Source organism: Leptodactylus fuscus, chromosome 8 (assembly GCF_031893055.1).
Source record: "Leptodactylus fuscus isolate aLepFus1 chromosome 8, aLepFus1.hap2, whole genome shotgun sequence".
Taxonomy (NCBI): Eukaryota; Metazoa; Chordata; class Amphibia; order Anura; family Leptodactylidae; genus Leptodactylus; species Leptodactylus fuscus.
This window is the reverse complement of record NC_134272.1, coordinates 96282972-96304125: the sequence shown is the minus strand read 5'-3', so window position 1 is coordinate 96304125 and position 21154 is coordinate 96282972. Positions and strand designations below refer to the sequence as shown.

The window sequence follows — 21154 nt, the reverse complement described above, 5'->3', positions numbered from 1 at the left end:
CGGCTAGATGTCCTGAGCCCCAACACCAGAGCCCGGCTAGATGTCCTGAGCCCCAACACCAGAGCCCGGCCAGTTACCCTGAGCCCCAACACCAGAGCCCGGCTAGATGTCCTGAACCCCAACACCAGAGCCCGGCCAGTTACCCTGAGCCCCAACACCAGAGCCCGGCTAGATGTCCTGAGCCCCAACACCAGAGCCCAGCCAGTTACCCTGAGCCCCAACACCAGATCCCGACTAGAGGTCCTGAGCCCCAACATCAGAGCCCAGCTAGATGTCCTGAACCCCAACACCAGAGCCCGGCTAGATGTCCTGAACCCCAACACCAGAGCCCGGCCAGTTACCCTGAGCCCCAACACCAGAGCCCGGCTAGATGTCCTGAGCCCCCCTAAATATCTTTAGCCACTGCAACAGAGACGCACCAGATGTTATGAGACCCAGCACAAAATCCTCATCAGAATTCCTAAACTCCAACATCAGAAACCTGCCAAACATTCTGAAACCTAGCACCAGAGCCCTGCCAGTCAACCCGCGCCCCAACACCAGAGCCCTGCCAGTCACCCTGAGCTGCAGTAGCAGCATCACTTCCCTGATACATCCCTCCATTATCTCTCTCCATCCCCCGCCTGTCCTGCTGCCACTCTCTCTGCTGTGGCCTTCTGGCCTGTAAGTGCTGGACAGGACTCCCCTGTAATTACTTGCAGTCTGCACCTCTCTGACCATTAGTGAACAGTTAACCCTTCATGTCCATGACCATGGCTGACTGCAGGAGACGAGAGTTACATGATGTGTTAGCTGCCGCTGATCTCCACTGTCCCCGCACATTATAATGGCACTAAGTTCTATTTCTTATATCAGCAGAGGCGTGAGGCTGGACAGACTTCAGTATCCGGAGTGCTCCTTTACACGCTGGACAAGATTCTATTCCATTTATTGCACAAATTTATAACGTGATCAAAACCGCACATAGAGATAGAGAATGGCAGCGCCCGCGGTTATAAAGACCCCGCCGAGGACGACCTCAGCAAGGAAACCGCTTGTCTACACAATCACCATCACTAAGGTGAGCAGCAGGAGGGTAGACGGTCACCTCTCCAGAAAAGAGTGCAAATGTAAGGAACAGCGACTGCGACCAGGACTGAACCGTCAGGGTGACCGCTGGGCTAGAGAATCTCCATGCAGCAGGTCATGTGGAGTGTTCCAGGTATGCAGGGGTTAATACCTACTATAAGCCAATATACCCAATGGAGACAGAAGTGCCATGGGCTAGTGAAGGTGTCACCCCACAGAGTGACTGTCATACTGCGGCCTAAGGCAGGAAGAGGATGGGAGGGATACATTGTATGTGATATAGAGATTAGATTGTCAGCTCCTGGGGTCAGGGATGATGGGAGTGATACATTGTATGATATAGAGATTAGAGTGTCAGCTCCTGGGGTCAGGGATGATGGGGGTGATACATTGTGTGTGTGATATAGAGATTAGATTGTCAGCTCCTGGGGTCAGGGATGATGGGAGTGATACATTGTGTGTGATATAGAGATTAGAGTGTCAGCTCCTGGGGTCAGGGATGATGGGGGTGATACATTGTGTGTGTGATATAGAGATTAGATTGTCAGCTCCTGGGGTCAGGGATGATATGAGTGATACATTGTGTGTGATATAGAGATTAGATTGTCAGCTCCTGGGGTCAGGGATGATGGGGGTGATACATTGTGTGTGTGATATAGAGATTAGATTGTCAGCTCCTGGGGTCAGGGATGATGGGAGTGATACATTGTGTGTGATATAGAGATTAGATTGTCAGCTCCTGGGGTCAGGGATGATGGGAGTGATACATTGTGTGTGATATAGAGATTAGATTGTCAGCTCCCGGGGTCAGGGATGATGGGAGTGATACATTGTGTGTGATATAGAGATTAGATTGTCAGCTCCTGGGGTCAGGGATGATATGAGTGATACATTGTGTGTGATATAGAGATTAGAGTGTCAGCTCCTGGGGTCAGGGATGATGGGAGTGATACATTGTGTGTGATATAGAGATTAGAGTGTCAGCTCCTGGGGTCAGGGATGATGGGAGTGATACATTGTATGATATAAAGATTAGATTGTCAGCTCCTGGGGTCAGGGATGATGGGAGTGATACATGGTGTGTGATATAGAGATTAGATTGTCAGCTCCTGGGGTCAGGGATGATGGGGGTGATACATTGTGTGTGATATAGAGATTAGATTGTCAGCTCCTGGGGTCAGGGATGATGGGGGTGATACATGGTGTGTGATATAGAGATTAGATTGTCAGCTCCTGGGGTCAGGGATGATGGGGGTGATACATTGTGTGTGATATAGAGATTAGATTGTCAGCTCCTGGGGTCAGGGATGATGGGGGTGATACATGGTGGTACAGGACCACATAAACAACAGATGAGAACTAATCTGGTATTTCCCATTGTTAGGCGTCAGCTGTTCCCATCTTCGGCGTCCACCATTTGGCAGGACCCTGTGCGGTGTATGATCTGTGGTCCTGTGATGTGAGACCGGCAGACTGTCATTGCTATTTCTGTCTGTCACAGACATGTCTTCCATGAGTCCTGCAGTGGATGTGGGGTTTGTCGTCATCTGCAGGGTCCTCACCATTTGTCGCACGGTAACAAGATACCCCCAGTAAGGACTGTATGGCGGGACCAGGGGCAGCCCCGGCTCTGCTGCATCTGTCATCTGCTCAACTAGCCCCTAAGTGCAGCAGAAACCCTACAATTACCGGTGCTAGAAACAAAGACCCCCAGCAGAAGCGACACCTGGAGACCCCAGGGGCCGGACAGATGGACAGATAACACCTCATCAAATCAGGGACATCAGGAAAGGGTGCAGGAGCATCAGGGGCCCATACAGGGCCCGCCAGTGGTGAACAGGATCTAATCTGTCTATACTGAAAACTTCTGGAACTTTTACCATGTCTAAGATCTCTTCTTGCTGCAGCGATGACTTATTATAGCCGAACCTGACCTGGCCAAGTCTTTATACAGGAGAGGGTTTGTTACAATTGCAAGCAGAAAAAACAAATGGAGACGCTCCCTGGATCTGGGCGGAAGAGTGACACACAATATAAGTGGAGGCCATTACTGTGACCGCAGGTCTACAAGGACACAAGTCTTTACACAGAGGACTAGATTGTAAGCTCCTGGAGACAGACATCAGAAAACACATGGAGATAAGCGCGGTCGGCCTAACCCTTCATGCACCCACACCATTGTGCCGGATCTGGATGCAGGTGAATAATCTCAGACCTGTGGATATCTCAGGATGGATATTGATGATGTAAGAGGTGAATAATGACATCACGCTCCAAGGTCACACAAGGTCAAGGAGATGAGAAAGCAGATGAAGGACGGGGGTGAAGACGGGGGTGAAGACGGGGGTCACTGCACAATCCAGGACAAGCATGGACACGCAAACTGTGCAAAGCTCTCATAATAATATGGCCGTGTGATCCATGTGTGGCCGTGTGATCCATGTGTGGCCGTGTGATCCATGTGTGGCCGTGTGATCCATGTGTGGCCCTGTGAGTGATGCGTGGCCGTGTGATCCATGCGTGGCCGTGTGATCCATGCGTGGCCGTGTGATCTATGCGTGGCTGTGTGATCCATGTGTGGCCGTGTGATCCATGCGTGGCCGTGTGATCCATGCGTGGCCGTGTGATCCATGCGTGGCCGTGTGATCCATGCGTGGCCGTGTGATCCATGCGTGGCCGTGTGATCCATGCGTGGCCGTGTGATCCATGTGTGGCCCTGTGAGTGATGCGTGGCCGTGTGATCCATGTGTGGCCGTGTGATCCATGCGTGGCCGTGTGATCCATGCGTGGCCGTGTGATCCATGCGTGGCCGTGTGATCCATGTGTGGCCGTGTGATCCATGCGTGGCCGTGTGATCCATGCGTGGCCGTGTGATCAATGCGTGGCCGTGTGATCAATGCGTGGCCGTGTGATCCATGTGTGGCCCTGTGAGTGATGCGTGGCCGTGTGATCCATGTGTGGCCGTGTGATCTATGCGTGGCCGTGTGATCCATGTGTGGCCGTGTGATCCATGTGTGGCCGTGTGATCCATGCTTGGCCGTGTGATCCATGTGTGGCCGTGTGATCCATGTGTGGTCGTGTGATCCATGCTTGGCCGTGTGATCCATGTGTGGCCGTGTGATCCATGTGTGGTCGTGTGATCCATGTGTGTTCGTGTGATCCATGTGTGGTCGTGTGATCCATGTGTGGCCCTGTGAGTGATGTGTGGCCGTGTGATCCATGTGTGGCCGGGTGATCCATGTGTGGCCGGGTGATCCATGTGTGGTCGTGTGATCCATGTGTGGCCCTGTGAGTGATGTGTGGCCGTGTGATCCATGCGTGGCCGTGTGATCCATGCGTGGCCGTGTGATCCATGCGTGGCCGTGCGATCCATGCGTGGCCGTGTGATCAATATGTCGCCCTATGACTCCTTGACTAATATAACTGAGTCCCATAGTGCTGCTGTTTGTGCACAGACGTTGCAGCACCCTCAGGCTCACGATGCAACTCCATTCATTTCCATTAGTATAGGGGTTGTAGATTGACGCCATGATCTTTGGTTACAAGATGGCCGCTGCAGTCAGTGAGTAGTCCTGGCCTATATATCGCTATAATATGCAGAGCGCCTGCAGCAGTAAGCCGGCCTCAATGGTAAGTAGTAAGTTGCATCATCCACTGAGCGCGACAGATACACAATGACATGTAGAGAGACATACAATATAAGTGACCGCATCAACACGAAAGATGGAAGCAGTGCAGAGACGCCATCTAGCCAAACACTAAGGGTTAATGGATACAATGTGTCCGTGTAACAATATACATATAGAAGATATACATGTGACATGGCGAGGACTCGGGGCCGCTCCACCTGTCTACTAACCCCTAGGACAGCTGCGTCCTCCACCACCAGCGTCTCCCCTATCATTGATTTCTTGCATGTTTCCAGATTTCTCACGTCGCTGTCGTCGGCATCGAAACGTGGACGGAACCTGCTGTGTTCAGAAGCTGAAGCCAGCACATAGAGTGTAACCATGACAACCAGCACAGCCAATCACAGGGAGGACGTCATGCATGATATAACATCTGGTGGCGGCTCCTGCCCCGTCATACATGTTACATACATGATCGCATGCTGTGGGAGGAGGGGAGGCCGCCATCGATCGGGGCTGCGCTCTCAGCCATTGTACAAATACTTTCTGCCAATTAAATTCATAAATCCACTTGAATGGGCGACGCAGCGAGCGCTCTGTGCGGACGGATCACAGTAAGCGCATCTATCGATCGCTCGCTCGCTGCCCTTCACCCTCCACTTCATCAGCGAGCGAGCAGAGAGGACGCTGTGAATCCCATTTCTAGTCCCCGGCCCGCCTCGTCCATGGCACAGCCGTATCAGGGGCTCGGCTCGCTCTCAGTCTGCACGGCCATTCCTATCATCTACACACTGACGCACAGCTGAGGGTTTGGTACAATGTATCACCATACGTTAGAGTGACATCACCAGTATACAAGTGCCCGTCTTATAATACCTGGTCTTTTAACCCCTTAAGTGCAGTGCTCCTAATGCCTATCTGGCCGCCTGGTAACGCTGGAGGAGACGTCACTGATACTGAGACGTATGTCTGCCGGGCCCATCATCGTGCGCCACATGCCCCAATCTGTGCCTGAGACTGGCGGGGGCACCAGGGCTGATAGATTTATTGTAATGGCAACCTGTGTCAGTCAGGAACTTCATTCAGGCTAAGGGAGGTCGGGCAGATTTGTGAAGAGGCCGCAGCCTGTACGGTACGCCATCTTACTAAATGTGCCCACGGTCCTTTGGTGGTCAGAGACCCTCCCCCTACCCTTACTAGTCCATCCATAATGTGCAGAGTCGCCTGGAAGCTGGGGGCCATTATACAGGGATGAAGAGGGGCATGGGAATCGGAGGAACAAGGGGGCCTGGTATTATAACATGGGGGAGGGGGGGTCACGTTATCTAGGCCTCTATTCACACGAATGGAGAAAAAAGTCAGTATAAAAACGGCGGCCCCCATGATGGACACCCGGCGGCCCCCATTATTGTGTATGGGCTGTTTAGCGGTCCAGCTCTGCATTATTACAGATGTGATCTTGGCCTTCCGGCTGTCTGGTTGGAGCCTTAGAGAAGATGTTCTGCACTGACACATTGTACCAGGCCCTCAGCTGTGCGAGGACACCCCTGATGGCCACCAGTGGTCGCTGACATTTTTGCATGGGCACCATTGATAGGTTATCAGATGAACCACGACCAAAACATCTTGTGATTGACATAAACACGTCCCCGGATCGCATCACATTCGCCGCTGTGACATCACTAATTCTGATCACATGGAATAATCGGATCTTGGCTAATCGTATCTGTGAGCCTCACCCCGCCGTCACGAGTCACCTCCGGATAATTCTATACAGACGCTGAGGATCAAAAGCAATGTAACCAGAGACTGAGGCCGGACCGCAGATAAATCAGGACAACCCGAGCGACAGCTCATCAATAATCAGCGGCGGCAAGAACGGCGCCATCGCCTGCTACATGACCGGAAACAACCAAAGGACGAAACATTTACTATAAGCCTTGTCAGGGAGACATAAACTCACCTATAATGAGCGGTGCACATCCAGAGCTGAACTCATAATTCTGCTGTTATATCATGTTCTAGACTCCAGTCACATCCAGAGCTGCACTCATAATTCTGCTGTTATATCATGTTCTAGACTCCAGTCACATCCAGAGCTGCACTCACAATTCTGCTGTTATATCATGTTCTATACTCCAGTCACATCCAGAGCTGAACTCACAATTCTGCTGTTATATCATGTTCTAGACTCCAGTCACATCCAGAGCTGAACTCACAATTCTGCTGTTATATCATGTTCTAGACTCCAGTCACATCCAGAGCTGAACTCACAATTCTGCTGTTATATCATGTTCTAGACTCCAGTCACATCCAGAGCTGAACTCACAATTCTGCTGTTATATCATGTTCTAGACTCCAGTCACATCCAGAGCTGAACTCACAATTCTGCTGTTATATCATGTTCTAGACTCCAGTCACATCCAGAGCTGCACTCACAATTCTGCTGTTATATCATGTTCTATACTCCAGTCACATCCAGAGCTGAACTCACAATTCTGCTGTTATATCATGTTCTATACTCCAGTCACATCCAGAGCTGCACTCATAATTCTGCTGTTATATCATGTTCTAGACTCCAGTCACATCCAGAGCTGCACTCATAATTCTGCTGTTATATCATGTTCTAGACTCCAGTCACATCCAGAGCTGCACTCACAATTCTGCTGTTATATCATGTTCTAGACTCCAGTCACATCCAGAGCTGCACTCACAATTCTGCTGTTATATCATGTTCTATACTCCAGTCACATCCAGAGCTGAACTCACAATTCTGCTGTTATATCATGTTCTATACTCCAGTCACATCCAGAACTGCACTCATAATTCTGCTGTTATATCATGTTCTAGACTCCAGTCACATCCAGAGCTGAACTCACAATTCTGCTGTTACCTCATGTTCTAGACTCCAGTCACATCCAGAGCTGCACTCACAATTCTGCTGTTACCTCATGTTCTAGACTCCAGTCACATCCAGAGCTGCACTCACAATTCTGCTATTACATCATGTTCTAGACTCCAGTCACATCCAGAGCTGCACCTACAACCCTGCGGTCACTGTGATGCCCCGATGAGGATGGATAAAGCGCTGTCTGTTTCCTAGGTACCCCGCAGCATTGTCGCTGACCTTCGGTGCCATCATGTCTTCTGCTGTAGTCCTGCAGGTCCCTGCACACAGTCCTGCCCGCTCTATTGTCTATCTCACCCAATGAGCCAGCAGGGGGCAGCACAGAGATATGAGAGTAACCATGTGGCATCCAGAAACTGCAGCCTTGGATGTGACTGGAGCATAGCCGCATGTATTATATGGAGTGGTGGATAAAGGGAGGCTCCGGGATTTGGTGGGGCTCATTCTCCACTACATATTACCATGTTTGGTGCTCCATCCACAGTCAGAGGAGCGATACAGACTTTGGTGCAGGACCATCGTGATCACATGACCATCCATGGCGCTCCAGGCTCCTCCCACATGTCAGAAGGCCTGATGGGTGTAGTGGGCGCCACTGACGTGGTTCCTGGTGCTATATGTCAGGCAGAGCTGACCCCCGCTGACCCCTGCTGACCCCTGTATGGCCTGTCCTTCACACAAATATCCCAATCCCATGTCTCGGAGGAAAAGAAGACCCAGCCATTAAGTCTGATCATCCGATTTCTGTCTCAGGAGAAGCTCCGGCTGATTGGTCTCCCATGCTTTACACTGCAGCTCAGCTTTTATAGATTGTTATAAGGAGACGTTCAGCTGGAAGATACATCATAAACCCTGGAGAGGGGGCAGAGCCTCAATATGGGGGACCCCAGACCCCAGGAGAGCTCCGACCATCAGACACATCACTATGGAGGATTTCAGGGAAGACGTCAATGACAACATAGAAGGAATCTCTGAGACTCTGCAGCTCCTTTATACAAGGTACAGGAGCAGGTCTGGGGTTCCTGCAGGGTGATGGCGCCCCCGCTCTGTAGCTTGGGCTCACTGCACTCTGTGCCTCAGGTGCGGCAGGTTCTTCCACTTTCAATGACACCGCTCAAAATATCCAGAAGGGAAATGATTTGTTCCAGGGAAGACTCCGAATACAGGACCAGGCCGGGGATCGGGGAGTCCAGGGAACCCCCCATTATATCAAAGGGAACACCAGGGCCAGGAGACCATACAACAGGGCTGAATGAAAGAGCGGGATTGTATAGATAGATAGGAGATAGATAGATAGATAGATAGATAGATAGGAGATAGATAGATAGATAGATAGATAGATAGATAGATAGATAGATAGATAGATAGGAGATAGATAGATAGATAGATAGATAGATAGATAGATAGGAGATAGGTAGGTAGATAGATAGATAGGAGATAGATAGATAGATAGATAGATAGATAGATAGATAGGAGATAGATAGATAGATAGATAGATAGATAGGAGATAGATAGATAGATAGATAGATAGGTAGGTAGATAGATAGGAGATAGATAGATAGATAGGAGATAGATAGATAGATAGATAGGAGATAGATAGGTAGGTAGATAGATAGATAGGAGATAGATAGATAGATAGATAGGAGATAGATAGATAGATAGATAGATAGATAGATAGATAGGAGATAGATAGATAGATAGATAGATAGATAGGTAGATAGATAGATAGATAGATAGATAGATAGATAGGAGATAGATAGATAGATAGATAGATAGGAGATAGATAGATAGATAGGTAGGTAGATAGATAGGAGATAGATAGATAGGAGATAGATAGATAGATAGATAGATAGATAGATAGATAGGAGATAGATAGATAGATATGAGATAGATAAATAGATAGGAGATAGATAGATAGGAGATAGATAGATAGATAGATAGATAGATAGATAGATAGATAGATAGATAGATAGATAGATAGATAGGAGATAGATAGATAGATAGATAGATAGATAGATAGGAGATAGATAGATAGATAGATAGATAGATAGATAGATAGATGATAGATAGATAGATAGATAGATAGATAGATAGATAGATAGGAGATAGATAGATAGATAGATAGATAGATAGATAGATAGGAGATAGATAGATAGATAGATAGATAGGTAGATAGATAGATAGATAGATAGATAGATAGATAGATAGATAGGAGATAGATAGATAGATAGGTAGGTAGATAGATAGATAGATAGATAGATAGATAGATAGATAGGAGATAGATAGATAGATAGATAGATAGATAGATAGATAGGAGATAGATAGATATGAGATAGATAAATAGATAGGAGATAGATAGATAGATAGATAGATAGATAGATAGATAGATAGGAGATAGATAGATAGATAGATAGATAGATAGGAGATAGATAGATAGATAGATAGATAGATAGATAGATAGATAGGAGATAGATAGATAGATAGATAGATAGGAGATAGATAGATAGATAGATAGATAGGAGATAGATAGATAGATAGATAGATAGATAGATAGATAGATAGATAGGAGATAGATAGATAGATAGATAGATAGATAGGAGATAGATAGATAGATAGATAGATAGATAGATAGATAGATAGATAGATAGATAGATAGGAGATAGGAGAGAGATGATAGAAAGATAGATGATAGATAGATAGATAGATAGATAGATAGATAGATAGATAGATAGATAGATAGATAGGAGATAGATAGATAGATAGGAGATAGATAGATAGATAGATAGATAGATAGATAGATAGATAGATAGATAGATAGATAGATAGGTGGGTGACTCTGCTCCGGCCTAGTCTGGGAGAACCCCTTTGCTGCAGTATTTGGTGAATGGCGGGCCCCGGGCCCCACTACCACGGACTCTGTGACATCAGGAGGTCTCTGAACCTCGCGCCTCTGTAGACACAACTCCATGTACAGCAGTGACAGACCGGCGCTATAGTCAGACAGGCCGGAGTGACAGGAGGCGGCAGAGTAGATGAGACGTGACTGCTCCGGCCCAGCCAAGATAACCAGAATCTGTCAGACTCCTCCAAGGTCACAGGGACAGAGACTTGACCCAAACCATCAATATAATGATGAGTAAGTCACCCAGCTTTTCCAGAGTCCTGACCAACAGTGAGTGAGATGGAGGAGAAGATGTCAACTAGTGCGCTGAGATTTACTGCTGGAATTGCACCTGTCTGTACTGATAGGGGTGACATCGGACTAACACCCCTGGTCACCTTGTGGTCACCTATAATCTTATAATCACAACCTGAGCGGCCATGACGGACACCCCCGCCTCTGAGGATGACGGGCTCTCATACACAGGACGGGGGCAGCAAGATCATCAGCTGACAATGGATGAACGTACAGGTCTACACACAATGACATCATCAGTACACACAATGACATCATCAGTACACACAATGACATCATCAGTGCACACAATGACATCATCAGTACACACAATGACATCATCAGTACACACAATGACATCATCAGTGCACCCAATGACATCATCAGTACACCCAATGACATCATCAGTGCACACAATGACATCATCAGTACACACAATGACATCATCAGTGCACACAATGACATCATCAGTACACACAATGACATCATCAGTGCACCCAATGACATCATCAGTACACCCAATGACATCATCAGTGCACACAATGACATCATCAGTACACACAATGACATCATCAGTACACACAATGACATCATCAGTGCACCCAATGACATCATCAGTGCACCCAATGACATCATCAGTGCACACAATGACATCATCAGTGCACACAATTCACTGACTCTAAGTAACATAGCATGACATAACACCTGGACCGCCACCCAGGGCCGGAGACTGAGCAGCACAGCGCGGCCCCCTGGACACCAGGGGGGAAATACAGAGGGGCGTACACAATATATCAGACACTACTGGGGGCAGGGGGAGAAGAGAGGAATCAGACACTATATGGGGGCACATGAATATGGGAGGAGGGGATTACTGTATATGGGGGTACACTAGTATAAGAGGAGGGGATTACTGTATATGGGGGTACACTAGTATAAGAGGAGGGGATTACTGTATATGGGGGTACACTAGTATAAGAGGAGGGGGATTACTGTATATGGGGGTACACTAGTATAAGAGGAGGGGATTACTGTATATGGGGGTACACTAGTATAAGAGGAGGGGGATTACTGTATATGGGGGTACACTAGTATAAGAGGAGGGGGATTACTGTATATGGGGGTACACTAGTATAAGAGGAGGGGATTACTGTATATGGGGGTACACTAGTATAAGAGGAGGGGATTACTGTATATGGGGGTACACTAGTATAAGAGGAGGGGATTACTGTATATGGGGTACACTAGTATAAGAGGAGGGGATTACTGTATATGGGGGTACACTAGTATAAGAGGAGGGGATTACTGTATATTGGGGTACACTAGTATAAGAGGAGGGGATTACTGTATATGGGGGTACACTAGTATAAGAGGAGGGGATTACTGTATATGGGGGTACACTAGTATAAGAGGAGGGGATTACTGTATATGGGGGTACACTAGTATAAGAGGAGGGGGATTACTGTATATGGGGGTACAATAGTATAAGAGGAGGGGGATTACTGTATATGGGGGTACACTAGTATAAGAGGAGGGGGATTACTGTATATGGGGGTACACTAGTATAAGAGGAGGGGATTACTGTATATGGGGGTACACTAGTATAAGAGGAGGGGATTACTGTATATGGGGGTACACTAGTATAAGAGGAGGGGATTACTGTATATGGGGGTACACTAGTATAAGAGGAGGGGATTACTGTATATGGGGGTACACTAGTATAAGAGGAGGGGATTACTGTATATGGGGGTACACTAGTATAAGAGGAGGGGGATTACTGTATATGGGGGTACACTAGTATAAGAGGAGGGGATTACTGTATATGGGGGTACACTAGTATAAGAGGAGGGGATTACTGTATATGGGGGTACAATAGTATAAGAGGAGGGGGATTACTGTATATGGGGGTACACTAGTATAAGAGGAGGGGGATTACTGTATATGGGGGTACAATAGTATAAGAGGAGGGGGATTACTGTATATGGGGGTACACTAGTATAAGAGGAGGGGGATTACTGTATATGGGGGTACACTAGTATAAGAGGAGGGGATTACTGTATATGGGGGTACACTAGTATAAGAGGAGGGGATTACTGTATATGGGGGTACACTAGTATAAGAGGAGGGGGATTACTGTATATGGGGGTACAATAGTATAAGAGGAGGGGGATTACTGTATATGGGGGTACACTAGTATAAGAGGAGGGGATTACTGTATATGGGGGTACACTAGTATAAGAGGAGGGGATTACTGTATATGGGGGTACACTAGTATAAGAGGAGGGGATTACTGTATATGGGGGTACACTAGTATAAGAGGAGGGGATTACTGTATATGGGGGTACACTAGTATAAGAGGAGGGGGATTACTGTATATGGGGGTACACTAGTATAAGAGGAGGGGATTACTGTATATGGGGGTACACTAGTATAAGAGGAGGGGGATTACTGTATATGGGGGTACACTAGTATAAGAGGAGGGGATTACTGTATATGGGGGTACACTAGTATAAGAGGAGGGGGATTACTGTATATGGGGGTACACTAGTATAAGAGGAGGGGATTACTGTATATGGGGGTACACTAGTATAAGAGGAGGGGGATTACTGTATATGGGGGTACACTAGTATAAGAGGAGGGGATTACTGTATATGGGGGTACACTAGTATAAGAGGAGGGGGATTACTGTATATGGGGGTACACTAGTATAAGAGGAGGGGGATTACTGTATATGGGGGTACACTAGTATAAGAGGAGGGGGATTACTGTATATGGGGGTACACTAGTATAAGAGGAGGGGATTACTGTATATGGGGGTACACTAGTATAAGAGGAGGGGGATTACTGTATATGGGGGTACACTAGTATAAGAGGAGGGGGATTACTGTATATGGGGGTACACTAGTATAAGAGGAGGGGATTACTGTATATGGGGGTACACTAGTATAAGAGGAGGGGATTACTGTATATGGGGGTACACTAGTATAAGAGGAGGGGGATTACTGTATATGGGGGTACACTAGTATAAGAGGAGGGGATTACTGTATATGGGGGTACACTAGTATAAGAGGAGGGGGATTACTGTATATGGGGGTACACTAGTATAAGAGGAGGGGGATTACTGTATATTGGGGAACATTCATATGAGAGGAGGGTATAATACTGTATACTGGGGCACACTAATATGAGGCTGATTATGGTATATTGATATGAGAGGAGGGGGAGCACTATATATCGGGGTACATTCATATGAGAGGAGGGGGAGCACTATATATCGGGGCATACTGCTATGAGCAGTGCACATATTACTGTATATGAGTCAGACACTGACATAAGATGACACTACTATATTCCATATTGGGGGGGGGGGCAACATCCCGGCATTCACTGGCATTCATCACTGATAGAGAGCAGTAATATACCCAGGGATGAAAGGCTTAGGATAGATTTTGAAACCCCATAAAATGGGGCACAGGCTGCGCACACCTTAGGACGGGGGGCAAAGTCTGGTATATGACATACGATAGAGGATACAGGCTCATACACATGTGATGGGGAGCACAGGCTGGTATATGTCATATGATGGGGGGCACAGGCTGGTATATGTCGTATTATGGGGGGCACAGGCTGGTATATGTCATATGATGGGGGGCACAGGCTGGTATATGTCGTATTATGGGGGGCACAGGCTGGTATATGTCGTATGATGGGGGGCACAGGCTGGTATATATGTCGTATGATGGGGGGCACAGGCTGGTATATGTCATATGATGGGGGCACAGGCTGGTATATGTCGTATGATGGGGGGCACAGGCTGGTATATGTCATATGATGGGGGGCACAGGCTGGTATATGTCGTATTATGGGGGGCACAGGCTGGTATATGTCGTATGATGAGGGGCACAGGCTGGTATATGTCATATGATGGGGGGCACAGGCTGGTATATGTCGTATGATGGGGGGCACAGGCTGGTATATGTCATATGATGGGGGGCACAGGCTGGTATATGTCGTATGATAGGGGGCACAGGCTGGTATATGTCGTATGATAGGGGGCACAGGCTGGTATATGTCGTATGATGGGGGGCACAGGCTGGTATATGTCATATGATGGGGGGCACAGGCTGGTATATGTCATATGATGGGGGGCACAGGCTGGTATATGTCGTATGATAGGGGGCACAGGCTGGTATATGTCGTATGATGGGGGGCACAGGCTGGTATATGTCATATGATGGGGGGCACAGGCTGGTATATGTCATATGATGGGGGGCACAGGCTGGTATATGTCATATGATGGGGGGCACAGGCTGGTATATGTCGTATGATAGGGGGCACAGGCTGGTATATGTCATATGATGGGGGGCACAGGCTGGTATATGTCGTATGATGGGGGGCACAGGCTGGTATATGTCGTATGATGGGGGGCACAGGCTGGTATATTCAATATGATAGGGGGAACAGACTTGTAAGGCTAGTATATGCCATGTGATAGGGGGGCACAGGCTGGTATACACCGTCTGATGGGGGGCACAGGCTGAATAAACTGTATCATGAGGGGCACAGGCTGGATACATTGTAGCTGTAAGAAACATGATACACTGTAAGAGAAGAGGGGCCTGGTATTGGGGGGGGGTACATTTATTATTTACTAACACGATAGGCTGGGGCCAGATTCATCAATAATGACAGTGGGGAGGGGGGGGGGGCATTGATACATTGTATAATGAGGGACGAGCTGCTGATACATTGTATGAGGGGGGTCACTGATACATTGTATGAGGGGGGTCACTGATACATTGTATGAGGGGGGTCACTGATACATTGTATGAGGGGGGGTCACTGATACATTGTATGAGGGGGGGTCACTGATACATTGTATGAGGGGGGGTCACTGATACATTGTATGAGGGGGGGTCACTGATACATTGTATGAGGGGGGGTCACTGATACATTGTATGATGGGGGTCACTGATACATTGTATGATGGGGGTCACTGATACATTGTATGATGGGGGGTCACTGATACATTGTATGAGGGGGGGTCACTGATACATTGTATGATGGGGGTCACTGATACATTGTATGAGGGGGGTCACTGATACATTGTATGAGGGGGGTCACTGATACATTGTATGAGGGGGGTCACTGATACATTGTATGAGGGGGGGTCACTGATACATTGTATGAGGGGGGTCACTGATACATTGTATGAGGGGGGGTCACTGATACATTGTATGATGGGGGGTCACTGATACATTGTATGAGGGGGGTCACTGATACATTGTATGAGGGGGGTCACTGATACATTGTATGAGGGGGGTCACTGATACATTGTATGAGGGGGGGTCACTGATACATTGTATGATGGGGGTCACTGATACATTGTATGAGGGGGGGGTCACTGATACATTGTATGAGGGGGGGTCACTGATACATTGTATGATGGGGGTCACTGATACATTGTATGAGGGGGGTCACTGATACATTGTATGAGGGGGGTCACTGATACATTGTATGAGGGGGGTCACTGATACATTGTATGAGGGGGGGTCACTGATACATTGTATGAGGGGGGGTCACTGATACATTGTATGAGGGGGGGTCACTGATACATTGTATGAGGGGGGTCACTGATACATTGTATGAGGGGGGTCACTGATACATTGTATGATGGGGGTCACTGATACATTGTATGAGGGGGGTCACTGATACATTGTATGAGGGGGGTCACTGATACATTGTATGAGGGGGGTCACTGATACATTGTATGAGGGGGGGTCACTGATACATTGTATGAGGGGGGTCACTGATACATTGTATGATGGGGGTCACTGATACATTGTATGAGGGGGGGTCACTGATACATTGTATGAGGGGGGTCACTGATACATTGTATGAGGGGGGGTCACTGATACATTGTATGAGGGGGGTCACTGATACATTGTATGATGGGGGTCACTGATACATTGTATGAGGGGGGGGGTCACTGATACATTGTATGATTGGGGTAGTGATCCTGGATTTCTCGTTTGTATGGTGTTGGGGGGGGGGGGATCCTCTGATACATTGTGCGGGTGGGGGGTGTTGCCCATTCATCCAGGGGCAGTCCGTCCAGCGCCCTCTTTCCCCCCCGGTTCCCCTCCCTGCCCCCCGGTATTGCCCCCGCCCGGGCCTCGGCTCCTACCTGTACGGAAAAACGCGTCCACCTCGGAGTCGGTACCGCCGCCGCCATCCTCCGTGCCCTCCGCCGCGTTCATAGCTGCAGCTGCCGGGGCCGGGGAGCTCGATCCTCCGGGGGGCTCCACGGTGTCTGCGGGTCACTGAGGGGCGCTCCCCGGCTCCATCCTCCGTGTAATGTGCAGATGTAGAGCCGCCCGGACCGAGCTCAGCCCCAGACTGCTCCCTCCTCCCCCTCCTCCTATTGTTCACATCCTGCGCCCCCTCCTCCTGCCACCCATGTGACTGTCACATCCTGGGGGGCTCCTGGACTATTATACCCCTATATCATACAGCCATGTCCCCCCTCCTCCTGCCACCCATGTGACTGTCACCTCCTGGGGGGCTCCTGGACTATTATACCCCTATATCATACAGCCGTGTCCCCCTCCTCCTGCCACCCATGTGACTGTCACATCCTGGGGGGCTCCTGGACTATTATACCCCTATATCATACAGCCATGTCCCCCCTCCTCCTGCCACCCATGTGACTGTCACCTCCTGGGGGGCTCCTGGACTATTATACCCCTATATCATACAGCCGTGTCCCCCTCCTCCTGCCACCCATGTGACTGTCACATCCTGGGGGGCTCCTGGACTATTATACCCCTATATCATACAGCCGTGTCCCCCCTCCTCCTGCCACCCATGTGACTGTCACATCCTGGGGGGCTCCTGGACTATTATACCCCTATATCATACAGCCATGTCCCCCCTCCTCCTGCCACCCATGTGACTGTCACCTCCTGGGGGGCTCCTGGACTATTATACCCCTATATCATACAGCCATGTCCCCCCTCCTCCTGCCACCCATGTGACTGTCACATCCTGGGGGGCTCCTGGACTATTATACCCCTATATCATACAGCCATGTCCCCCCTCCTCCTGCCACCCATGTGACTGTCACATCCTGGGGGGCTCCTGGACTATTATACCCCTATATCATACAGCCGTGTCCCCCTCCTCCTGCCACCCATGTGACTGTCACATCCTGGGGGGCTCCTGGACTATTATACCCCTATATCATACAGCCATGTCCCCCCTCCTCCTGCCACCCATGTGACTGTCACATCCTGGGGGGCTCCTGGACTATTATACCCCTATATCATACAGCCGTGTCCCCCTCCTCCTGCCACCCATGTGACTGTCACATCCTGGGGGGCTCCTGGACTATTATACCCCTATATCATACAGCCGTGTCCCCCTCCTCCTGCCACCCATGTGACTGTCACATCCTGGGGGGCTCCTGGACTATTATACCCCTATATCATACAGCCGTGTCCCCCCTCCTCCTGCCACCCATGTGACTGTCACATCCTGGGGGGCTCCTGGACTATTATACCCCTATATCATACAGCCATGTCCCCCCTCCTCCTGCCACCCATGTGACTGTCACATCCTGGGGGGCTCCTGGACTATTATACCCCTATATCATACAGCCATGTCCCCCCTCCTCCTGCCACCCATGTGACTGTCACATCCTGGGGGGCTCCTGGACTATTATACCTCTATATCATACAGCCATGTCCCCCCTCCTCCTGCCCCCCATGTGACTGTCACATCCTGGGGGGCTCCTGGACTATTATACCCCTATATCATACAGCCATGTCCCCCCTCCTCCTGCCACCCATGTGACTGTCACATCCTGGGGGGCTCCTGGACTATTATACCCCTATATCATACAGCCGTGTCCCCCTCCTCCTGCCACCCATGTGACTGTCACATTCTGGGGGGCTCCTGGACTATTATACCCCTATATCATACAGCCGTGTCCCCCTCCTCCTGCCACCCATGTGACTGTCACCTCCTGGGGGGCTCCTGGACTATTATACCCCTATATCATACAGCCATGTCCCCCTCCTCCTGCCACCCATGTGACTGTCACATCCTGGGGGGCTCCTGGACTATTATACCCCTATATCATACAGCCATGTCCCCCCTCCTCCTGCCCCCCATGTGACTGTCACATCCTGGGGGGCTCCTGGACTATTATACCCCTATATCATACAGCCATGTCCCCCCTCCTCCTGCCACCCATGTGACTGTCACATCCTGGGGGGCTCCTGGACTATTATACCCCTATATCATACAGCCATGTCCCCCTCCTCCTGCCACCCATGTGACTGTCACATCCTGGGGGGCTCCTGGACTATTATACCCCTATATCATACAGCCATGTCCCCCTCCTCCTGCCACCCATGTGACTGTCACATCCTGGGGGGCTCCTGGACTATTATACCCCTATATCATACAGCCATGTCCCCCCTCCTCCTGCCACCCATGTGACTGTCACATCCTGGGGGGCTCCTGGACTATTATACCCCTATATCATACAGCCATGTCCCCCCTCCTCCTGCCACCCATGTGACTGTCACCTCCTGGGGGGCTCCTGGACTATTATACCCATATATCATACAGCCGTGTCCCCCCTCCTCCTGTCACCCATGTGACTGTCACATCCTGGGGGGCTCCTGGACTATTATACCCCTATATCATACAGCCGTGTCCCCCTCCTCCTGCCACCCATGTGACTGTCACATCCTGGGGGGCTCCTGGACTATTATACCCCTATATCATACAGCCGTGTCCCCCCTCCTCCTGCCACCCATGTGACTGTCACATCCTGGGGGGCTCCTGGACTATTATACCCCTATATCATACAGCCGTGTCCCCCTCCTCCTGCCACCCATGTGACTGTCACATCCTGGGGGGCTCCTGGACTATTATACCCCTATATCATACAGCCATGTCCCCCTCCTCCTGCCACCCATGTGACTGTCACATCCTGGGGGGCTCCTGGACTATTATACCCCTATATCATACAGCCGTGTCCCCCTCCTCCTGCCACCCATGTGACTGTCACATCCTGGGGGGCTCCTGGACTATTATACCCCTATATCATACAGCCGTGTCCCCCTCCTCCTGCCACCCATGTGACTGTCACATCCTGGGGGGCTCCTGGACTATTATACCCCTATATCATACAGCCATGTCCCCCTCCTCCTGCCACCCATGTGACTGTCACATCCTGGGGGGCTCCTGGACTATTATACCCCTATATCATACAGCCGTGTCCCCCTCCTCCTGCCACCCATGTGACTGTCACATCCTGGGGGGCTCCTGGACTATTATACCCCTATATCATACAGCCGTGTCCCCCTCCTCCTGCCACCCATGTGACTGTCACATCCTGGGGGGCTCCTGGACTATTATACCCCTATATCATACAGCCGTGTCCCCCTCCTCCTGCCACCCATGTGACTGTCACATCCTGGGGGGCTCCTGGACTATTATACCCCTATATCATACAGCCATGTCCCCCTCCTCCTGCCACCCATGTGACTGTCACATCCTGGGGGGCTCCTGGACTATTATACCCCTATATCATACAGCCATGTCCCCCTCCTCCTGCCACCCATGTGACTGTCACATCCTGGGGGGCTCCTGGACTATTATACCCCTATATCATACAGCCATGTCCCCCCTCCTCCTGCCACCCATGTGACTGTCACATCCTGGGGGGCTCCTGGACTATTATACCCCTATATCATACAGCCATGTCCCCCCTCCTCCTGCCACCCATGTGACTGTCACATCCTGGGGGGCTCCTGGACTATTATACCCCTATATCATACAGCCGTGTCCCCCTCCTCCTGCCACCCATGTGACTGTCACATCCTGGGGGGCTCCTGGACTATTATACCCCTATATCATACAGCCGTGTCCCCCTCCTCCTGCCACCCATGTGACTGTCACATCCTGGGGGGCTCCTTATTATAGGGGTATAATAGTCCAGGAGCCCCCCAGGATGTGACAGTCACATGGGTGGTAGGAGGAGGGGGACACGGCTGTATGATATAGGGGTTGTCACGGGATGGTTAGAGTCCGGCAATAGGCAATGTGTAATATATATTTCATGTGGAATGTATTCTCTAACCTGTTGTAAACATCAGTGTGTAGTTGGCTGATTCGGGTCTAGTGTGTTAGCACATTGTATGCAAATACCTCTAACTAGTGAGGACAATGGGTGGAGATAATCTGATCCGTGTCTCCAAGAAGATGTTGGACTGTGCATTGTTCAAAAGAGACAGGGAGTCTGCTCTCCTTGGCATAGGTGAGGGGGGAAGGATCTGTGACTCAGCCCTTCCCACCTCC

At 49.6% G+C, this 21154-nt stretch overlaps 1 protein-coding gene across 5 annotated transcripts in view; it reads right to left on the bottom strand.

Annotated features, from left to right (window-relative positions):
- KALRN (kalirin RhoGEF kinase) overlaps nt 1-17185 on the bottom strand; it is a 311247-nt gene extending 294062 nt beyond the window's left edge. For 3 of the 5 annotated variants that reach the window (XM_075284732.1, XM_075284734.1, XM_075284736.1), the window contains exon 1: nt 16968-17184. In XM_075284732.1, coding sequence (XP_075140833.1) covers nt 16968-17040 — 73 coding nt within the window. In that variant the 5' untranslated portion in view covers nt 17041-17184. Of the gene's footprint in view, nt 1-16967 lie in introns of all 5 variants that reach the window. The other 2 variants (XM_075284733.1, XM_075284737.1) reach the window with 1 other exon arrangement.
- Nucleotides 17186-21154: the final 3969 nt, after the last annotated feature.